General features: G+C 45.5%; 1 protein-coding gene across 3 annotated transcripts; it reads right to left on the bottom strand.

Moving 5' to 3' along the window:
• Positions 1-1,365: 1,365 nt before the first annotated feature.
• atp7a (ATPase copper transporting alpha) lies at positions 1,366-13,569 on the bottom strand. Of its 3 annotated transcripts, none has more exons than XM_076164894.1 (23): positions 13,328-13,569; positions 12,177-12,307; positions 10,535-11,033; positions 9,345-10,109; positions 9,051-9,260; positions 8,781-8,944; positions 8,465-8,626; positions 8,272-8,348; positions 7,966-8,188; positions 7,636-7,869; positions 7,418-7,509; positions 6,758-6,885; positions 6,517-6,671; positions 6,297-6,431; positions 5,937-6,131; positions 5,543-5,725; positions 5,081-5,288; positions 4,790-4,936; positions 4,552-4,694; positions 4,226-4,429; positions 3,911-4,028; positions 3,499-3,601; positions 1,366-3,380 (listed from the first exon to the last, which is right to left on the bottom strand). In XM_076164894.1, the coding sequence occupies exons 2-23, from the start codon at positions 12,294-12,296 to the stop codon at positions 3,107-3,109; spliced, it is 4,539 nt and encodes a 1,512-aa protein (XP_076021009.1). In that variant the 5' UTR covers positions 12,297-12,307; positions 13,328-13,569; the 3' UTR covers positions 1,366-3,106. The 3 variants fall into 3 exon arrangements, with proteins under 3 accessions (XP_076021009.1, XP_076021008.1, XP_076021010.1); XM_076164893.1 differs by having other exon boundaries at positions 13,310-13,569; XM_076164895.1 differs by lacking the exon at positions 13,328-13,569 and adding an exon at positions 12,664-13,295.
• Between the last annotated feature and the right edge of the window lie 3,264 nt (positions 13,570-16,833).

Raw genomic sequence — 16,833 nt, forward strand, 5'->3', positions numbered from 1 at the left:
GTGAATCAGAGGAATGTGGAATCTCCCAGATCAAAGCCTGCAGCTTTGTTTCCACGTTTGTCACCATGAAAGGGAGAGATGTGTCCTGTTAAAGCAGATGCGTCACGATGGAGCCTCAGCAGTCTGATGGCGTTCCTTTCTTACTACTGTGCAGATTCTGTGCTGCACTACTAGACAGCTTCTATCCAAAAGGTTTCCATCTTGTTCCACCTGAAGCTATTTTACTGTGACATATTACATTCTTGGCTGCTAGATGCGTCACTCTCAGTATTAAAATCATGAAGTTCGAGTCTCAAACACACAAACAGTATTTAACAAATCTTTGACTATTCATGCTACATTCAAACTGGAAATTTCAAAGACATGTTCAGTGCTAAAATTGAGTTTGAAATGATTGTGCATTAAATGTTGGAACATTAATTTGTTTGATTCCATTGCATCTAAAGATAATCTTGATGATGTGTTTTGTCATGTGTTCAGTGTTTAACATGAAGGTACTGTAGATATATTGACATGCAGTATAACTTGTTTTTAGATCGTCCAGTGTTCTCAGACATGTGGAGTTGGAGCTGTATTATAGTGTTATCATGGTAACTGAATGTAGCTTTTCAACTACAGTTGTTATTCTCGCACCAAGCACAAACTTAGAACAGATTTAATGCTGCACATTTATAGAACAGTTCCCTTTTCACTATGTTTGGTCGGTGATGGCATAGCTTAACACTGAATTAATAAATATTAAGATCGCCTTTAACCTCTGACTTCCTAATTAACATGCACAAATATGAATTAAAGCCCTGTGCCACAGGCGTTCAATCAACCAAATCAGATGAAACGTTATCCTAGCCAAAGCCATACAAACACTCAAGAGGAATAAGTCATTTACAGTTAATTGAAATGAATATTTTTAAAAATAGGAAGAAAAAAAAGGTATTGTTTGCAGTACAATGGGTGATGTAATGTTTAGACTAACTGGTTGAAATAAAGTTGATGAAATCCTGTATCTTGTTTTTGACACACACACACACACACACACACACACACACACACACACACACACACACACACACACACACACACACACACACACACACACACACACACACACACACACACACACACACACACACACACACACACACACACACACACACACACAATTCTCTTCTACTAAACAGATCTAAAATGTGTTGATGATTTCCATTTGATTTCCATTGAAAAAGGGACTCGAGTCCAAACTGCATCATTTATAATCTTCCTATTTAGATCAATGAGCTGTTATTCTGACTGCTTCGTGTGCTTCACACAGCCCCCCCCCCCAAGGAACTCCAAAGCGCCACCTACTGGCTTCAAGCGGACACAGAGTGGAGTTACAAAGGCGTTTGTTTAATTCCAAGGCACATGAAGTTCAGTGGAACAACGAAAGATGCACGTTGAATTTGACTGCACAGAGATCCAAAGCCACACACACACACAGGTGCCATTACAAAGTTGTGCACAAAACAGATGAGAATACACTTCAATCTGTGCAGTGACATGCAAACATGAAAGTGGTGATCATCGCTTCATTTCCCTCTCTAATGCAAATAGAATCCTTAAGTATTTTTACAGGATAATCATTTTGTAACCGTTGACTTACTCAGGTTATGACTGATGTGATATCAAGTGTATCAACATGTTTGCTGCTCAGTAACATGTTTGGGTCACAGCTGTGTGTTTCGTCTCCTGATCCCGGCTTGTTTTTGCTGCTCCCCTGAATAAAAGTGCAGCAGTGTGAATAACATGGAAAAAGAGACGGAGACATAGAAGACAAAGTAACGTTACTTGTATGCGGCGACACCAGAGACGACATGAATGCATTTACAATTTGGCCTTTTCATGCGACAGACGGCACCAGAGCAGGAACTTTCTTTTCCATCTGTCTGCGTCAGGGAAACACAGAAAGGTTCATGTAACATCTGCAGTTGGAGCCACGGTGACTCACCTTCACATTCATTTACAGGCTTGTTAAGCGTCTAAAGATCCAGCTATAGGATTGATCAGTCACTCGGAGAAAAAAAGAAAACTTCTTGCCGTCTGCTTCCTTCACAGCAATTTTTACTCCTGTGAATCACTGAGGTTATCGCCGTTCACTGTCCTCACACACACACACACACACACTCACTTCAAGGTAACCTCTGCCGACTGCTATCTTTGGAATGTGCTGGACTTATTTAAATTGGCACTTGGGTAACTTCGACATTTACAGCTCCAGAGTTGCGTCGTCATGGTGAACAGAAGGCTCCTGGAGTTCTTCTACATTATTCAGAGCTTAAGAATTGACAACTGGCATTTTCCATTCAATCAACTCATTTTCACATTAGATATAATGACGGATAAATAAGGGTAATATAAATACTCTGAAACACAATTAGACAACAATATCATTTCAATATTCCATTCACCTAGAAGAGAACTCAAGTGTGCGCCGACTCGTGATTAAAAAGTATTTTTAAGATGTCTTTGGATAGGTGTGAAGGATTGTCCGAGTGTGTGACAGCAGAGAGGAGACTCACTCTGCTTCATGGGAGTGGACAACTGCTTCAAGGCTACGGAGATGCTTCTGTGCGCCCGGACAAAGAGTTTCAGAGAGTCAAAGTGTGAGAGAGCTGCGCCCAGAGGATATCAGCCAATCCGACAAAAGACGGTCTGCTAGTGAGGGAGAGGAAATGGGCTCGGTGTGTTCCGGAGAGCTCAGGGGAAACAAGGGGGCACATAAGCAGAAGTGCTGCCCCGAGGCTCCTACAGCAGATGGATGAGCCGTTACCCAGGGCGACCCTTGCATCTCAGCCTGGCCCCACACACACACACACACACACACACACACACACACACACACACACACACACACACACACACACACACACACACACACACACACACACACACACACACACACACACACACACACACACACACACACACACACACACACACACACACACACACACACACACACACACACACACACACACACACACACACACACACACACACACACACACACACACACACACACACACACACACAAAAGACGTTTCTGAGCGCAGCTATCCGTCCTCTCGCCTCAGCAGAACTCCTCCTCGCACATGGCCCCGCCCACCAGCAGCGAGTGCTTGTCCGGCTCGCTCAGGGCCATGCTGTTAAGGGAGAGCTTGTCTGAGCGCAGGGAGTTGATGGAGGCGCGGCTGTAGTTGACGATGCGGTCCAGCAGGCTGAGTTTGGGGGAGGGTCTTCGTAAGTCACCCATTCCTATGTGGACGCTCACGTCTGACAGGCTGCCCTGCCGCCTGTAGTTACCAAGCTGAGACTCCAACTTCTCTGCAGTGGGCTTAGTGTAACTATGGCGACACAAATAGGAAGGAAAGCAAAACAGAGAAGCAAAGGGAAAATGTTACTGAGATAAAACAACGCACATATAAGAACAGAACCTTTACAAAACATCAAACAGCTCATTACCATTTGAGTAGAAGGGAGGACAAAACCACGGAGACAGAGGAGAGCGCCATGGCAGCAGAGCCCATCCACGGCTGTAACACCAGGCCGACGGGGAGGAACACACCTGAGGGCAGACCAGGGGAAAGTTTAACATGAACAGTGTAATGTATGTGAAAACAAGACAGAACAATGTGAACTCTGCAGCTGAATGAGGTCATTGTGTCTTTTATTGGTGTGTATAAGCAGCCTGAGTTGACCCAAGCAGAGATAGAAGGAGAGTCAAGCAGCCAACTGTTTTATTACATCAGAGCCATAACAGCACGATTAGGAGACAACATACAGTGTCAACTCTGTGTGTCTGTCAGCTGCTTAGCTTCCACCTAGTGGCCACCAAAGGAAGTGTAAAGACTGTGACATGTTGCAGCTCCCCTACCAGCAGCTATGGGAATCCCAACCAGGTTGTAGACGAGTGCAAAGATAAAGTTAATCCTGATTCTCTTGACCGTCTTTTTGGAGAGGTCGATGCTGCCCACCACATCCAGCAGGTCGTTCTGTAGACGCAGTGAGGAGAGATTCAAGGGTTAATATGTATGGTAGCAATCATGAGATCACAGAGGTTTAGTAATACCAATTCCAAATATTATCCCCTCTGGACAAACATGCACAGCCTCTGTCTTTACAGGATTAAAGCCAAGAAGTCAGATCTAAACACTAGGAATGTCCCTAAGCTCAAAGCTCAAACTCTCACCCTGATCAGCACCACGTCTGCAGCCTCTATGGCCACGTCTGTGCCCGTTCCTATGGCGATGCCCACGTCAGCCATGGCCAGAGCGGGCGAGTCGTTGATGCCGTCTCCCACCATGGCCACTCGCTTCCCTGCCAGCTGCAGCTGCTCCACCTTGGCCACCTTGTGGGAAGGCAGCACCTCGGCAAACACCTTCTTGATGCCCACCTGGAAGAGGAGAGCAGAGAGACCATGATCGACTGTGCAAACACTACACACACACACTCTCATACCTTCACTAGTGTGGAGGTAGAGTCAACATATTGTGATCATATCCACAGTCCTGGTACCTGAGCAGCGATGGCCCGTGCCGTCTTACTGTTGTCCCCGGTCATCAACACCACTTCCAGGCCCATGTTGGTGAGAGTGAGAACCGCCAGCTCGGCCTCTGGCTTCACCGTGTCTGCTATGGCTATCATCGCACACAGCTCATCTGCACGCAAACACAAACAAAACAGGAACAGTTCAAGTATTTTCTCTCTTGTTTCAGCTGTTAGTTGGAGTTCATCTCGAGCAGAAATCACTCACTGTCCACGGCGACCAGGACAGCGGTGCGTCCTCTGCGCTCGTGCTCTATCATGGCCTCGTCTACATCAGAACTGATCTGCAGCGCGTTCCTCCTCATCCACTCCCTGTTTCCAATAAGAACGGTGTAGGTGACCGTCTGGACAAGGGCTACACAAAGAGATCACAGGGGTTAGATTCATAACAAAGAAACACAGAGCACAACAGACTGTAGAGTGCAGGTTTGATCTAAACAGTGAGGTAATTCAAAGCTCTGCACTCTGATGAATACACGACTACATTTCACAAATGTACCGAGCGGCTGTGGGTCCATGATGAGGGGATGGGAGCCGGTGGACGTTTGGGAGTCGGAGATCTGGACAAGGATGCTGTTGTGTTGATTGTTGTCATCGCTGTCCTCCCGCCTCAGCAGCGTCTCCGTGTTGCTGACCAGACAGCGAACACCGCAGCCCGACACCGCCTGGAAGTCTGTGCACGTGCCCAGAGACTCTGTGCCAAGATCCTGTACACACACACATGAAGATGGATATTTACACACACACACACACACACACACATGAAGATGGATATTTCCTCACACACACACACACACACACACACACACACACACACACACACACACACACACACACACACACACACACACACACACACACACACACACACACACACACACACACACACACACACACACACACACACACACACACACACACACACACACACACACACACACACACACACACACACACACACCTGTTTACAGAATTTGGTGATGGCTGCACCGAGGGGATGTTCGCTGTTGTTCTCCGCAGTTCCGATGATGGCCAGCAGGCGGGAGCGAGGCATCCTGTTTCCCTCCACAACCATCTTGACTTGTATAACCTTTGGAGCTCCGTATGTTATGGTCCCAGTCTTATCAAACACCACTGACTGGACCTGTGATATAAAAGAGAGACGTGAGGAAACACAACCCAGCTGGATGGAGCTTTAACCAGAGTACTATGAAGGTGTGTGTGCAGCTGTAAAACACATCTTAAAACCCAGTGTTTTATAGATCACATTCCTTAAAGCGTGACCTGACAGATGGTGAATTACACAAGTCGCTGCTTACACATCAAAAGGTGTCAGAATGTCATGAGTGTCGCACCTTGTGAGCCATCTCCAGCGGCTCCCCTCCTTTAATCAGGATCCCGTTCTGCGCTCCCACCCCTGTGCCCACCATGACAGCTGTCGGGGTTGCCAAGCCAAGGGAGCAGGGGCAGGCGATACATAATACTGTTATGGAGGCTTGGAAGGCAAAGCGAATCACTGCCTCCGTCCTGGAAATGCTCTTGTCATAACCCTGCAGGGGAGGGGAAGGAGCTATTAGCTTGAAAGAGAACCAATAGCAGAGGAAGTAATAGTTCTGATATTAAATAGGTAAGAAACCCTGTAGACAGAGATGAAGTAATGTCATCCCTTGATGTTATCTTGATTATATTCAGGTAAACAAGACAAGAAAACTCACAGGGAAGTAAAGCTCAACAAGAGAGAAGTCGAGAAACCCAATAAAGATCCAGGCGATGAGGGTGAGGAGGGATATGCCGACGATGAAGGGCACAAAGTAGCCGCTGATCTTATCTGCGTACTGCTGGATGGGAGCCTGCAAGCAGAAGAGTCAGAACAGTGTTAGTCCTTCGTCTAAACAGGAAGACGCAGCGCAGATAATCAAACTCCTGAACCTTCACCTTTGACGTCTGCGCCTCCTCCACTAGTTTGACGATCTGAGAGAGGGTGGTATCCATGCCGACGTGGGTCGCGTTGATGAGCAGAGAGCCATTCTGGTTGATCGACCCGGCTATCACAGTGCTGCCGGGCTTCTTAGTCACTGGCATGGCCTCACCTGGAGTCACAAAACAGATCTGTTGGTATACTTTGCATAAATATAACGCCCCCAACACTGAATCCTACGCTCTCTGTGACTCTGACCTGTGATGAGCGACTCATCGGCCATGGAGTGTCCCTCGATGACGCGCCCATCCACTGGGAACTTCCCTCCAGGTACGACTTTCACCACGTCCCCCCTCTGCACCAGCTCAACATCCACCTGCTCCTCACTGGATCACAAACAGGGACAAAAGAGATGCACACATTGTCTTAACACTGTCAATCAGGACTCTCAATTTTGACAGAAGAGGGCCGGTCTGATTCCAGTGTTGTAAATGAAATGTTCAGCTACTTGACGTGTGAGTTTTTAAACACTATGTGCGACATGGTGGAGGCAGTTTGGGATGACATGCAGAGACGGAAGCAGGTGAGACAGTCAAAGTCCACAAAAGAACCGTGACGGGTCTGCGACAACAAATCACAATGCAAAGCTATGCAAACGTGTGGCGAGGAGATGGTGTGTTTATTTTACTGTGTGTATTTTTGGCTTCATACCGTCAATACTTGTCAATTGAAAGTAACAGGATATATGTTGAGTTTCCTGTAAAATCCCGAGCAGCGTCTTACTAAACTCCTTCACGCCACGTTAGACATTCCCAGAGACTTATCAACCGCAAACAATGAAATACGCTGTAATCTCAAACCGACATGAGATATGAGTGTTTCGTGTAAACAAAAAGGATTGTGAACAAAAGGGAGAACCTGAGAATGGACATGTCACTGCTGAGTGTAACCACGGTGGCCTCGGTGGCATGTAGAGACATGAGCTTGGACAGCGCCTCAGACGTCTTGCTCTGGAGGAAAGAAGGAGAGAAAGAACATTTACAAGTGACGAAGAAATACTACAACCAGGATGCACAGGGGGAATTACAATGATGAAACACAATCGCAACTTCAAATGTGTCAAAATGACTCAAAACCTTTGCGATCTGTTCCAGCCAGCGTCCAAGGGAGATGAAGACAAACAGCATGGGTGGCGTATCGAAAAAGGTGATGGGGTTGATCTTTGCGCTCTCCGCCATGGCCACTATGAGGACAACCAGGGAATAGGTGAAGGCTATGGAGGTGGCCAGAACTATGAGCACGTCCATGTTGGCAGATCGATGTTTGACTGCCTTGTAGGCTTGGATGTAGAAGTAGCGGCCTCCAATAAACTGGCGAGAGAAAACAAAACGGCTTCAGTTTCCCTGACGACAATCAAACGTCCCAGCTAACAAATGCTGCCATATAACTTCATCCGTCTAATTTACCTGTACAGGCACACAAAAGAGGAAGGAGAGGAGGTTCATGACGGAGAGGCCCGGGAGCAGCTGCCTCTCCAGGAACATGGTGGTGTGGAACTGGTTACGCTCCTCGTTTGTGGCGTTGTGTTTGTGCGACTTCTCCATCTGGTAATCCATAATCATCATGTAGACCATCATGCCCATTACAGGCACACAGAAAAACAAGCTCACCAGGAAAGACCTCCTCCACCTTAGAGGAAGCAGAGCTGTGTGTTAGATATACTGAATGCTGATTGGCCGGGGTCACAAACACACACATAAAACACTTCTTACTGTTGAATCTCTTTGCTGTGGTCCAGGTGACTGGCAGTTCGATCCCTCTTAACCAGAGACGCTTCAAATCCCAGATTCTACATACAACATTCACACTTTTGATTATTATAATGCATCGTTATGAAAACCTGGTTGGTGACAGTAACCAGGTGATCAGGTGTGAGACAAACAAACAGACAGACAGGAGTTGTACCTCAATCAGTTTGATGATGTCTCGAGGGCCTATTGTTTCTGCGTCATACTTCACGTGTGCTTTGTTGGTTGCCAAAGCGACGGAGGCGTATATGACCCCCTTGACTTTCACGAGGCTGGATTCAATCTTGTGCACACAAGAGGCGCACGTCATTCCCCTGACCTGAAGGAAAGTCAAGAGTGAGCAGTCAAGTAGGAGAGAGGGACGGAAATATCTGAGACAGTGACGGAAGAACTTTATTTATGGATCATTTCAGAACTAGATCACGGTGTAGAATAAAACACAAACGTATGAAGGCGACCTTGAGGTGACTCACCACTAGTTCAATGTTTCCATCTGAGCCTGTGTAGTTCTCCATGACTGAGGAAGTGAAGCCCAGCTCTCTCACGTACTCAGCAATTTTTGCAGGATCGACGACATCCGGGTTGAAACGCACTTCTGCTTTACTGGCCATGAGTGCGACCAGAACCGAGTAGATACCTGCACAACATCACACCCGTTCACTTTAGCTCACTTGTCGGCGTCAAGTGAAACAAATGATCACTGCCAATGAAAGATAGATAAGTACTGCATGTATGTGACGTACCAGCTTCATTGTTGAGGTTCCGCTCGATGTTTGCCACGCAGGAGGCGCAGGTCATCCCTCCAATCTGGATGTAGCATTTAGAATGTGGGTCTCCGTCTTGTCCCTGTTGGGTTTTGTGTGGGTCAATGTCCATCTCCTTATCTTTGAAAAGTGCTAGAGTGTGAGGCTTTGTGACAATGGGGTCCGACATAGGCAGCAAAGAGTTTGTCTCTGTGGAAAGCAAAGTATGGTTAGTTAGCTGTAGTTATAATTGTAATTTCACTACTCAAATTCTTTCTCCATCTATCCTCTCACCAGGTAGAAAGGCATCAAAGCCCATGTCCTCTATGGCCTCCCTCAGCTCCTCTGGTGTGGTCAGGAGGGGATCGTACTCAAAGGTCCCCTGGTGGTCAGACAGAGAGACCTGGGCTGACGTCACCCCCTTCCTTTGGGAGATCACGCCTTCGATGGACTGCACACAGGAGTTACACGTCATGCCTTCGATGTGAACGTGAGCTACAGAGGACAGCGGCTGACTGAAATGAGGCTTGGAAGCAGAGTGTTGGGCCTTTGTTGCTTTGGCGGGTTGCGATACGGCGGGGGTGGGCAATATGGGAACGGCGTTGAGAGGGTCTGAGCTGTCCCACGCTTGAGTCTTAAAGTTCCCTGGCGGCAGCGCCTCAATAGCCTGCTGCAGCTGAGGCACAGTGATCCTCAGGGGGTCGTAGCAGATGCCGGCGCTTTCCTTCTCCAGGGAGACGACCACAGACGAGACGCCAGGCAACACAGAGATATTGTCTTGGATATTGACCACACAGGACCGACAGTGCATGCCCTTCACCCTGAGCGTGACAGGGGCCGTGTCTATGAAGATCTCCGTCTCCTCTGATGGAGAGGAAACTGCCAGCCTTTGTGGATCAATCAGCTGGGGAGGTCTATCTTTGGGGAGGAGTTGCAGGGGGCGGGGCTTGCACTTGACGACAGCCTGGAAGCCAGCGACGCCGATCTGGTCGAGGATGAGCTGGATAGTGATGAGGTGAGGCTGGTAAACAATGGTGGCTTCCTGAGACTCCAGAGCAACTGTACAGAACAAAGACATTACAAAGTTAAAGGCCCGATCAATAACTTGTTGATCACATACACAACAAATTCCTGATGAGCGGTCATGGTTTAGTCAATATTCCAGAGAAGGATTGAGCTTCAGTCAACCCTGAGTTTGTTGCAATCATAAAAAAAGAATCAAAATTTCAAATCGTGTTTCTTTGGCACGCTGAAAATATTGACTGATGAATTTCATTTTGAAAATCTATCCAAGCCAGGGAGGTAAAATGAAACCGTTTCTACTCAGTAAATGTTTGTGGCCGGTTCATATTTATGTTACAATCCGACTGCAACACCAGCGAAAGGATTTTATAAACTTAATAAAAGTCTTATATTATTATATCACTTCCAGCACAGGAAGTAATCTATAACTACAAGCTTGTTCAACAGCTTAATTACAGCACCTTTGATCTTCTCGATCCCTGTCAGTTTTCCAATCTTCCCTTCGATGGTTGTTGTGCAGGAGTGACAGGTCATCCCCTTAATGCTCAACTTCAGCAGTGCTTGTTTGGCGCTTTTAGACGAGTCCAAAGTTGGTCCTTTGTGATTGGGGCTGCTGGGTGCGGGGATCTCCAACGGCGCCAGGCTCGCCACCACCTCACTCAGCTGCGCCGTAGACGTCAACGACGGGACAAAGGTGACAGACAGACCGGCCTGACCCTGGCTCTCCCTGATATCCAGGACTCCCTGGACCTGGGATAGCCTGGAACAAGCCTCCTGTTGGACTGCAGGCGTCAGGCCCGTGGTGGGGAGGAGCTGGGTATCGGTGGAGACCGGTGTGGCCGCGCTGGCCTCTGGCAGGCTGGATTCAAAGCCCATATCATCGACTGCCTCCAGCAGAGACTCAGAGCTCTGTAAGCTGTGGTCAAATATGATTGTTGCAGTATTCATCTCTAAAGAAACCTACAAAATAAAAGTGAATCAAGTAAAATAACAGTATAACATGTCAAGGCTCATTCTGATCACTTCCTACTACTTTTATACATCGCCATCTTCAGACCAAACCAATAGCGGTGCTGAACGTTTGATGAAGGCTTGTTTGAAGTTCTAGATACCAGCAGCTATATTTATCGAACTCGGTGTAATCCGTACAAATAGAACACTTGCTTTGGCAGCCAAGATAAACTCCCTGTGAGTCAACAACCAGTTTTGATTTCATTCAAAACAGTAAACCTTTCTCTCACATGGCTGTAGTGGAACACATTCCTCCTTCAATGGTTTTATAAACAAAAGGCCCTGTATGGAGTTTTTGTCCTATCTTGACAATGGCACTTTTGAAAAAGAAAGCGGAACTAACAAGTCCATAGCCCTTAGTAAGCTTAAAGCTCCAATAGCTTGATGATCTGTGGCTCCCCTTCCTCTTAGAACATGTGACACACTGAAGGGATCACTTGACTGAGCCACAAGTTAGGGGGTGTGTGTGTGTGTGTGTGTGTGTGTGTGTGTGTGTGTGTGTGTGTGTGCCGACTGGAGCGAGATTATCCTTATTCTTCTGTGGATAACAAATCGAAGGAAGGCTTTAAGTTGAACTGTTCTACCATAAAAAAATCAATCCACTCCACCCAGATCATGTCGAGAAAGGTTGACATAGAAAATAAGACACTAAATCATTTAAATACACAAATGACATTTCCTATGGGTGCAGGCTTTGTATCGACCTGCTGGGACAGACCTGCAAAGGGCAGCTGTCTATCTGGAACAACACTATTACGTTATCTTCTCATTTAACCTCAGCCCCAGGGATAAACACACAACAAACCAAACAACTATTGCAATTCAACTGGCACATGGATGAGAGTTTAATGTAAATCAAATCTGAGGGACAAATCCAGCTCCATTACGGTAAGACCTTACTTTAATGTAATGACGTTAACATGTCTCATTCATCCAGGAGCTTTCAGAAACACAGCAGTTTCAGCCTTTTGCCAAATCATGTCTTCTTATTATTATTACAAAGTGCTCTGATATCATTGTCAATGTTAGAAAAAGGTCTGAAATGTGAGGAAAGTACTGTTTTATAAGTAACAATGTGGTCTAAGTATTCACCTTTATGTGGATGACTCCAGGCAGAGATCCGATGCGCTGCTCAATAGATTGGACGCACGAACCACAAGTCATTCCCTCCACTCCAAGCGACACCGAACACAGTTTGACCTTCTGTGTCATGATTGCTCACTCTGAACAGACACACACACAAACACCAGAACAAATATTTAGTATAAACACATAAAAATACAACTTCACTAAAAACAGGGAAGCAAGGGCAGAAGGAAGAGAAGATAACAAAGCAAACAGACTTTAAATCATCATCCTGTTCAAGCATCGGCCACATAACAGAGATGACGCATTTTACTGAAAATTAAAATCCATTGTTTAAGTCTTTGGCCTTTGTTCCTTTGGGGACAAACAGTATAAACACATTTCGTTAATTCACTTCCAACACTGCCAATTACTACTTTTACGTGCTAAAATTATGAATAGAAAAACAGCATGTTTTGCAATACTTAAAATGCGAAGTAAGAAAGGACAAAACCTCTCACTGTCAGCAAATGTGAACAGTTGAGACTACACCAGACATTTCCAATTCTCTCTGCAAACAAATCAACATTAAACAAACGTTATTCCAGTGTACAAACAGTCTGTAGTGTTTGTTGTGGTTTGACAGGGCACTTGCCAGGTGGGTGTCATAACCAGTGACAGGGCACAAAACACAGCAGAAGGACTGGGAATTAAGAAACGTGGAGGAATATGGAAACCTGTGGAACAAACTGACTCAGCAGGAAGTCAAATCATGGCCTAAAGTCTGTCAGTGATTGTAATGCAAATGTGAAAACACTAAAGTATGCCTGGTATACCTGGTATACCAGTCTTTCTACTATCACAGACAGACACGACAACAATAAGAGATGATTGGGTAAACACATTCATATGCGTGAAGACGGCTCTTATAACTTTACTCACTTTACGATATCTTTAATCGACTTATTCAACACGAACCTAACTCACGTTTATTTTCGGGCTAAATGTAGCTACTGCCTGTTTGTCGGTAACAGTTAGGAGCTAACGCAAGTTTCGTTACAGTGTGCAGGGTCGATAAAAAACATTTCATTTGCGTAATTTTCCCGTCAGTTCCCGAAACAACTGTCCCGTCTGACGTGAATCAAACAAAACACACTCACCTTCTTAGCACCACGTACTTATCGCTGTAGTCTGCTGACGTCCGGTGACAGAGACGGTTGTTGGCTAAACTAGCACGCTAGCTAGCATTTGTTGTCTATCGGTCGCTACAAGCAGTTGAACGAGCTCGCGCTGGTGTCATGGCTGCAGCGGTTAACATGGAAGAGAAATGTGTGTTTGATCGGTTATTATAGAGAAAGCAGCGCTGTGAGGCTTTTATTGTTCCCTCTTCACATGAAGACGTGACTGACGGGCTGCTGGCTGACGTCACGACTATGAGGCGGGGCTGCGCCACGGGCTCCCATGGCAACTGTGCTCGCATTTGTGCCCTCAGATAGGTTTAACAGGATATAATCATCTAATTACACAGAGGTTCCGCCCCAAAACCGAAGATATATAACAATTTCATGGCTATGGCATAGCAAGTTTCACGCTACGGAAGGGTGAGGTTTAGTTTAGGAACATGTTTTTTGAAGAATTGCAACCCAGTGAAGCCAAGAACCTGACAGACGAAACACGGGACATAAAACTCCACGTCTAAGCTTCCTCCTTCCCATGAACACCTGTGTGTGTGTGTGTGTGTGTGTGTGTGTGTGTGTGTGTGTGTGTGTGTGTGTGTGTGTGTGTGCGCGCGCGGGCGCGCGCGTGCGTGTGTTTATACAGTAAATTGAATCACAAAGGATATGGGTCCGTCAAATGTGACTCTCGAAAAGACAATAGAAAGAAGAGAAGAATTGGCTACACAACACTTTGCTTATGGTATTTGAAGGTTATCTTTTAATTTTAGGGGTAGTTTGACACCTAGTTTCTTGTGCAGACTTTGCGTTTTAGCTATTCTGTCAGTTCTTTCTGATTAAATGTCAAGCACGAAGTGGTAACTGCTACTGGTCCAGTGTTGATGTCACTTAGATGATGCTTCTAAATGACTGGACCACAGGAATCCTACTTTATTTGCTGGGTTTGGTGTGTTTCTGTTGTGTGAAATAGAAACTCACACGATGTGTTTCTATCTCTGTGAGAACTTCTGTAGATTTGTTTGCTAGTTTAGTGTAATCTTGGGTTGCGATGATGTGAAGATGAAGGAAGGAAGGATCTCCGCTGACACTGTCTTTGCTTGTATAATGGGGTTTTATTATACAAAGTACAGCATCATAACAAGCACCATGGAACGCTTGTGAGAGACTCTGCAGCCGGAATGAGTCGCCTCTGGATCTCTGACTTTCTGACATATTTATACAGTTGCTTCTCACTCAAGAAAAGACCGGTTCAGTGGGTATTGACAAAACACCTGAGACCACTGTAAACACTACGTGGCCATCCTGAGGGAGTAACAGTTCATTTTGTAATGGCCTTTATTTGGTATGTAAACTTTTATCTTTACTCTTAACATGAATATATATATTTAGACTGTTAACTATATTTGAGCAGTTTAAGCCCAAGGCTGCTGACCTCAGGTGCAATTTACGGAGTGCAAGATCGAAAAACCTGAAACTCTGAAACTGGTTCTGATGTTTCAGGGACATGTTGACAGTCGATGTCAACAAACCTTCTTTCCTGTCCTTTGACTGCATAGTCAATTCTGGCATCATAAGCAATGTGCCCAGAATCCTCAACACTATCCAAAACAGTGATGGTTTCCCCTTTCGGGTTTCGACTCTGGAGATTTTCACGCATCTCTTCAGTTGCATGTTCTCCCACATTTTCTCCCAGCTCTCTTGAGCCTTCAACCTCTTGGTTCTGTGAGCGTGGCGCTTCTTCTCTTGGCGCTTTAACACAATGTGATAGATGATACCACGTTGGAGACCCTTTAACCTGAACCGCAGTTCCCGTACTGCGAACAACTTCAAATGGTCCTTCACGGCGTTCGTTATACCACTTCCTTCTAAATACCTTCACGAACACCTTGTCTCCAGTTTGCACTGTGTTTCTTCTTTGCTCATCGAGTTTCTCCTGTAGTTCTTCCTTTCTTTGCCTGTCTGAAACATATGTGGATATTCTTTTATGCAAATTAGCCATATATGTAACATACGCTCGCATCTCATCTTCCAAAACAGACAAACTTGGACCCTTTCCACTTGTTCGCAAACAAGGTGTTGGCATCCGTCTCCCTGTAAGTAACTCATGAGGTATCATATGTAAATCACGCAGTTCACTTGAACGACACACCATTAACGCCAGTGGAAGTGCTGCTATCCAATTAAGACCCGTGTGCTGGCAAATTTTCACAATCCGATTTTTCAGCACTCCATTCATTCTTTCACACATCCCTTGGCTTTGTGGATGATAAACTGCACTGAGACACTGTTTAATTTCTAACTTTTTCAAAATCAATTTTACAGCTTTATCAACAAACTCCTTCCCATTGTCTGAGGATATCCGATCTGGAAGTCCCCACCTGCTTAGGACCTCTCTACATAAGAACTTGGCAACTGACTGAGCGTCTTTCCGCTTAGTTGGACAGGCTTCAGGCCATCGTGAAAATCTGTCCACGACAACTAGCATATATCTCTTTCCTTCAACTGGTTTTATCATATCGACAAAGTCTATAACTAGTTCTCGCATAGGCCCCCTCGGAGTTGGAATGTACCCCGGAGGAACCATCACACCCTCCAGAACATTATTTTTCAGACAAATAGTACATCTGCCTATAAAGTAATCAATCTGTTCAAGCAAACATGGTGCCCAAAATCCATATTCCTTTGTGATCTTTCTTCTAACTTCTCCCCTTGCAACATGAGCTAACCCATGTGCTTCCTGAATCAAAAGACCTAACAGGTCCGGAGGTGCTATTATCAGCCCCTCATGATTTCTCCAAAGACCCGTAGAATGTTGTGTGGCACCTTGATCTTGCCACAACTGTTTATCCATTGCAGGAGCAGCTTCCTGCATCAAAATTACATCCCTTGCCGTAATTTTGTCTTCCAAATCCACTTCATGAGTAACCAGAAAAACTTTGCCCAATTTGTCTGCACCCGTGACTACTTTTGCAGCTTCATCAGCTGCTTTATTCCCCTGCGTGATTTTTGACGCATCCGCTTTATGTGCTGCACATTTAGCTATTGCTATTTCTCTAGGCTTCATCATAGCATTCAACAACTTCATTATTTGTGCATGATGCTGTATTGGAGAACCATCCGTTTTCTTAAACCCTCGGTTCTTCCACATCGCTCCAAACAAATGACACACATTATGTGCATAAGCAGAGTCGGTGTATATTGTCACTCGCTTTCCTTCTGCTAACAAACACGCTTCAGTTAACCCCACAAGTTCAGCAAGCTGTGCTGATGCCGGCTGTGGTACTATTTCCGCCTTCTCGACCACAAATCCAGTTCCTAGTGCTTTTACTACAGCATAGCCAGCACTCAATTTATCACCCACACATGTATTGTTTTGTACTCTTTTCTTAGTGAATTATTTTTCTTTATTCATGCTTATGTGTACAAATGTGCCTATCTCTCCACTTCTTTTCAAACACAAAACGTCCAAAAAGGCTCATTTGTTTTTATCAAGTTAAAAAAAGTCTCCT

This window comes from Genypterus blacodes, unplaced genomic scaffold (genome assembly GCF_046128005.1).
Source record: "Genypterus blacodes isolate CSIRO-AG114 ecotype Tasmania unplaced genomic scaffold, CSIRO-AGI_Gbla_v1 ptg000139l_1, whole genome shotgun sequence".
Taxonomy (NCBI): domain Eukaryota; kingdom Metazoa; phylum Chordata; class Actinopteri; order Ophidiiformes; family Ophidiidae; genus Genypterus; species Genypterus blacodes.